Raw genomic sequence first — 6,383 nt, forward strand, 5'->3', positions numbered from 1 at the left:
GACCAACTATTGGTGAGAAAGTCTGGAAGGTTAGCAGAAAAAATCTCCTACAACTAAAGATATAAAGAAGGAATCAAAAGAAGATGGTAGAATGGACAGAAATGTGGTATAGTCATAACCCTGAATGGGCAACCCACAAATGGGAGAATAATTGCAACTACAGAGGTTCACTCCAAGCAGCAATGGGTTCAATCCTCTTATCAGGCTCCTGAGTCCCTGGTTCCCACACCAAGACAACAAGGCCCTAGAGTGTTTTGTTTTGAGGCCATTTGGGTTTGCTTCTGGGAGAGCCAGAGGATTGTGGGAAATAGATTGCACTTTCAAAAGGTGTACGCAGAATCTCAATCTCACTTCCCCAGGACCCAGGGAAGAGGCAGTAATATGAAAGGAGCCAGGGTCAGACCTACCAACTGATATTAGAGAGTCTCCCAGGGAAGCAGGAAGCAGCAGCTGGAGTTCACCCTGGAAACAGGGACACTGGAAGCAGCCATTCATTCTCTCATATGGACACTGGGGTTGGCAAGAACTATTTTGGAATCCTTCCTCTAGCCAGTTTTCACTAGGGCCTAGCCATATCAACCAGCATGACTGCACTAATGAGACACCTCAAGCCAACCAACTAGAATGGTGGAGATACAGGCTTACTTGCCAGCAAACTAGCTGCTTTAAGACCGCTGAGCCCACAGCTACCCCAAAACCTGGCTCTGAGCACCAGAAAGCCCAGGTCAAGGCCCCACACACTAGTGTACTGGCACTAACTCTGCAAAAGGCAGGGCCCTAAAGTCAGAGACCCTGGAATCCAGTCCTGCCCACTAGTGGACTACTGCTAACCCTAGTACCAAACTCACCTAAGAGTGGGTAGGCATCAACTTCAGGAACCTCTGCCCTGGGAGCACCCATCAATGAGCTAACATACCAACTCTGGGACCTCCAAGACCCTGCAGACAGAGACCCTGGAAACCAGATCTACCTGCCAATGAGCCAGAATTGGCCAGTTGGCCTGCCAGTTGGCCCTGGCATCTTTTGAGTCTCCACTATACCCAGTGGGCTTACACAAACTTTAAGGATCGCTATTCTAATCACTTTTATTTGACATAGTATTGGACATTCTAGACACAGTAATCAGAAAAAATGAACAAAATAAAATTAATCCCGATCAGAAATGAAGAAATAAACCGTCACTGTTTGTAGAAGACATACTATACACAGAAAAATCCTCAAGAGGCTACCAAAAAATTGCTGGAACTCATCAATAAATTTGAAATAGTAGTTCAGTTCGGTTCAGTTCAGTCGCTCAATTGTGTCTGACTCTTTGCGACCCCATGAATCACAGCACGCCAGGCCTCCCTGTCCATCACCAACTCCCACAGTTCACTCAAACTCATGTCCATTGAGTCAGTGATGCCATCCAGCCATCTCATTCTCTGTCGTCCCCTTCTCCTCCTGCCCCCAAACCCTCCCAGCATCAGAGTGTTTTCCAATGAGTCAACTCTTTTCATGAGGTGGCCAAAGTATTGGAGTTTCAGCTTTATCATCAGTCCTTCCAATGAACACCCAGGACTGATCTCCTTTAGAATGGACTGGTTGGATCTTCTTGAAGCCCAAGGGACTCTCAAGAGTCTTCTCCAACACCACAGTTCAAAAGCATCAATTCTTTGGTGCTCAGGCTTTCTTCACAGTCCAACTCTCACATCCATACATGACCACGGGAAAAACCATAGCCTTGACTAGACGGACCTTTGGTAAAGTGGTAAGATGCAAAATTACTATACAGAAAAACACTGCTTTTCTGTACACTGACAACAAACAGAGAAACTAAGAAAATTCAATTAACAGTATTTCAACAATAGTAAAATACCTAGGAATAAATCTAACTAAGAAGACAGAAGACCTGCACTTGGAAAACTAAGACACTGATGAAAGAAAGTGATGATGACACAAATAGAAAGATAAACTGTGCTCGTGGACTTGAAGAATTAATATTATTAAAATGACCATAATACACAAGACAATCTACAATTCAGTGGAATCCATATCAAAATACCAGTGGCATTTTTCACAGAACTAAAATAATCCTAAAATTTGTATCAAAACTCAGAAGACTCCAAACAGCCAAAAAAATCTTGAGAAAAAGGAACAAGGCTGGAAGTATCATGCTACTTGATTTCAAAACTACCTTCATCAAATAATATTGCAGTGGCACAAAAGCAGACATATCAATGGAACAGTACAGGAGTCCAGAAATAAATGGGCAGTTAATCTATGACAGAGGAGGCAAAAAAATACAATGGGAGAAAAACAGACTCTTCAGTAAATGGTGTTGGAAAAACTGAACACCTACATGCAGAAGAATCAAACTGGACTACTCTCTTGTATAATGAACAAAAATAAATTCAAAGGAGATTAAAGCCTCAAAAGTAAAAGCCTGAAATCATAAAACTTCTAGAAGCAAACACACGCAGTATTCTCTTTGACATCAGTCTGTAATATTTTTTAAGATATGTCCTCTTAAGCAAGGAAAAAAAAAATGGGACTATATCAAATTAAAAAGTTTTTTCACAGTGAAGGAAATTATCAACAAAATAAAGGCCAACTACTGAGAATATATTTTCAAACAATATTTCCAATAAGGGGCTAATATAAAATATCCAAAGAAATCATACACTCAACATCAAAAAAAAGAAAAACAAAGAAAGAAACAAACGCTTTTATAAGGAAGACATAGAGATGATCAACAGACACCTGCTTATAAATCATTAATCATCATGGAAATGAAAATCAAAACCACCATGAGATATCCTTTCACACCTGAAAATATGTCTATTATTCAAAACACAATAAATAATAAGTGCTGGATCTATGTAGTGAAAGGAAACCCTCAGGCACTGATGGTAAGAACGTAAATTGGTACAGCCACTTTGGAAAAGATTATGGACAGTCCTCAAAGAGTTAAAAATAGAACTACCACATGATCCAGCAGTTTCACTCCTGAGTAATTAAGCAAAGAAAATAAATATTAATTAGAGAAGATACATTCACCCTTATGTTCATTGTAATTTTATATAGAATAGCCAAGATATGGAAGCTAACAAAGTGACCACCAATACATGACTGAATGAATATTATATATATATAAAGGAAATATATAAGAAAAATAAATGCAAAAAGGCAAAATAGAAGGCAATGGCAAGCCACTCCAGTACTATTGCCTAGAAAATCCCATGGACAGAGGAGCCTGGTAGGCTACAGTCCATAGGGTCTCTACTAGTTGGACACAACTGAGCGACTTCACTTTCACTTTTCACTTTCACGCATTGGAGAAGGAAATGGCAACCCACTGCAGTGTTCTTGCCTGGAGAATCCCAGGGATGGCGGAGCCTGGTGGGCTGCGTCTTTGGGGTCGTACAGAGTCGGACACAACTGAAGCGACATAGCAGCAGCAGCAGCAAGGAGGCTTTACAAATAACTGAGCAAAGAAAAGAAGCAAAAGGCAAAGGAGAAAAGGAAAGATACACCCATCTGAATTCAGAGTTTCAAAGTATAGCAAGGAGAGACAAGAAAGCCTTGTTAAGTGAACAATGCAAAGAAATAGAGGGAAAAAAATAGAATAGGAAAAACTAGAGATTTCTTCAAGAAAATTAGAAATAATAAGGGAAAATTTCATGCAAATATAGGTAAAATAAAGGACAGAAACAGTATGAACTTAACAGAAGCAGAAAATATGAAGAAGAGGTGGCAAGAATACACAGAACTATACAACCTGAATAACCATGATAGTGTGGTCATTCACCTAGAGCCAAACATCTTGGAGTGTAGTGGATTTGATGGAATGCCAGTCAAGTTATTTAAAATCCTGAAGGGTGATGCTGTTAAAGTGCTACACTTAATATGTCAGCAAATTTGGAAAACACCAGTGGCCACAGGACTGGAAAAGGTCAGTTTTCATTCCAATTCCAAAGATGGCCAGTGCCAAAAATGTTCAAACTACTGCACAATTGCATTTATTTCACATGCAAGGAAAGTAATACTCAAAATTCTTCAAGTTAGCCTTTTTTTAAAATAGAAAACCTAAATTTATTTGTTAAGCTATCACACAGACAAAACAATTATCTGAAATACTTAGAGAACTTCATCCAAATTTCACTTTTTCTTTTACAGAAACTGACCTGAGAGGCTGGAAATGAAAGGATACAACCTAAGTGGTTATAACAGAACACACTGATGAAACACGGTGAAAGGAGCAAAGGCTAGGCAGGGACGCTTGTGTCAGTGGTAGTATGTGTGGCTGGGCTCCCTAGAGTTAACTGGCCTAGGTCCCCAGTTAGTAAAAAGACCTTTTTCCCTGTGGAAAGAGCAGAAATTAGGATTTCTCTGAGACCTTTGTTTATCTTTTTTAAGGAGTTAAAGGCATACTTAGGCCCTAAGAAGTATAGCTTAGATTCAGACTCTCTTTCCCATGCAGTCTACCTACACCTTCAAACCCCAGTGCATTTCCATCATGTAGTCCTGCTAGATTTTGAGGATGCATATAGTGAAGGTGGGAACCATAGGCCTACTCAGAGGGTACACCTAGACACAAGGTTTGGAGTAAATCATAAACTATAAATACCCTCCTGGTTAAGTTAATTCACCTTTGTTAATAAAGGTCATAGTTTTGTGTGCTGGTGACAGCTTCTTGTCTCAGTATACTCTGTCTCAAGAAAGAACTGGTTCAGGTAAGTTTGGGAGAAAGAAAAAGATTTTCATCAATACCCACTCCACAGTGAAAGAGGCATCAAATTCTCTCCTACAGTTATGAGCAGAATCCTAAAGTAGCATCCATCATTTTCAGTAATCAACATCTGCATCCTCAAATTGTACAGCAACTGTTGGTGTAGTGTCTACCTCCATTCCCTCTTCATAATCTCTTATTGAATCTTCTGTCCGGACTCTATCCATGTTACACTGGATGCTCACAGACTGAGAAAACATTCTTTCCAATCTCTCCAGTGTGGCTTGGTCTTCTGCTGTTACATGGGATAATCCTTCTTCATAGTTATAAAATGTAAGGATGTCCCCTTGCCCTTGTTCATGGGCTTCCACATCATATTCGTCTCCATCGTAATCATCTGAATCTTTATCCTCAGGATCTGGATGCAAAGCCTGGCATTCATACATTGCAGTGAATATTGCCTCCAATGCGGATTTATCACTAGGCACAAATCTAAATTCAGCGATAGGTTCAATGTCATCATCACTATCTTCCTCCTCTTCCTCAGCAACCGATTCTTTTGATTGTTCTCCAAATTTGGCATTCACCATAACATACATATGCTCTCGTGGATAGGTGTTTAGGTCCCTGGATACTGCATGCAAACTAATGGTGGGGTATTCCAGGGAGAATCCTAATCCAGATCCATCTAACCAAGACAGGCGACTTTCAGCGATGTAAAGGGTGCCACTGCTGAGGCCCTTCCTGTTCAGCATAGCCTTGGTGTCTGGTTGCTGCTGCCGTAGGCCCTCAGCCGACCCGGGCGGCAGGAAACTTCTGAGGAAGCTCATTGCTGCAAGGAGCGCTGAGACACCAGCCAGGAACTGACTGAGGCACCGCAAACCCCTCAAAATTCTTCAAGCTAGACTTGAACAGCAGGTGAACTGATAACTTCCAGATGTACAGGCTGGATTTAGGAAAGGCAGAAGAACCAGAGATCAAATTGTCAACATCTATCAGAGCACAGAAAAACCAAGAGAACTCCAGAACAGCATTTACTTCTGCTTGATTGACTACTCCAAAGTCTTTGACTTTTTAAATCACAATACACTGGAAAATTTTTAAAGGGATAGGAATAGCAGAACACCTTACCTGATTCCTGGGGATCCTGAGTGCAGGTAAAGAAGCAACAGTTAGAAATGGCCATGGAACAATGGACTGGTTCAAAATCGAGTATGTCAAGGCTGTATATTGTCACCCTACTTATTTGACTTATATGCAGAGTACATCATGTGAAATGCCGGGATGGATGAAGCACAAGTTGGAAACAAGTATGCAAGGGAAAATATCAATAACCTCAGCTATGCAGATGACACCACCTTTGTAGCAGAAAGGAAAAAGGAAATAAAGAGCCTTTTGATGAGGGTGAAAGAGGAAGAGTGAAAAAGCTAATTAAAACAACATTCAAAAAACAAAGATCATGTCATTCAGTCCCATCAGTTCAGTCCAGTTCAGTTCAGTCACTCAGTCGTGTCCGACTCTCCACGACCCCATGAATCACAGCACGCCAGGCCTCCCTGTCCATCACCAACTCCCGGAGTTCACTCAAACTCATGTCCATCGAGTCGGTGATGCCATCCAGCCATCTCATTCTCTGTCGTCCCCTTCTCCTCCCGCCCCCAACATTTCCCAG

At 41.1% G+C, this 6,383-nt stretch overlaps 1 protein-coding gene across 4 annotated transcripts; it reads right to left on the minus strand.

The window, feature by feature from the left end:
• Positions 1 to 4,827: 4,827 nt before the first annotated feature.
• Positions 4,828 to 5,541, minus strand: LOC148778722 (methylosome subunit pICln-like). 4 transcript variants are annotated; one of them, XM_088837654.1, is made up of 2 exons: positions 5,283 to 5,541; positions 4,828 to 5,072 (listed from the first exon to the last, which is right to left on the minus strand). In XM_088837654.1, exons 1-2 carry the CDS (start codon positions 5,539 to 5,541, stop codon positions 4,828 to 4,830), a joined length of 504 nt encoding a protein of 167 aa, XP_088693780.1. The 4 variants fall into 4 exon arrangements, with proteins under 4 accessions (XP_088693780.1, XP_088693749.1, XP_088693753.1 ...); XM_088837623.1 differs by having other exon boundaries at positions 4,828 to 5,177; positions 5,280 to 5,541; XM_088837627.1 differs by having other exon boundaries at positions 4,828 to 4,896; positions 5,071 to 5,541.
• Between the last annotated feature and the right edge of the window lie 842 nt (positions 5,542 to 6,383).

Source organism: Moschus berezovskii, chromosome 1 (genome assembly GCF_049115385.1).
Source record: "Moschus berezovskii isolate FMDL1 chromosome 1, NW_MosBer_1.0, whole genome shotgun sequence".
Taxonomy (NCBI): domain Eukaryota; kingdom Metazoa; phylum Chordata; class Mammalia; order Artiodactyla; family Moschidae; genus Moschus; species Moschus berezovskii.

What these genes read in the sequence shown, in the direction of transcription:
- LOC148778722 (XM_088837591.1), bottom strand. Translation starts at nt 5,541, where the DNA reads ATGAGCTTCCTCAGAAGTTTCCTGCCGCCCGGGTCGGCTGAGGGCCTA.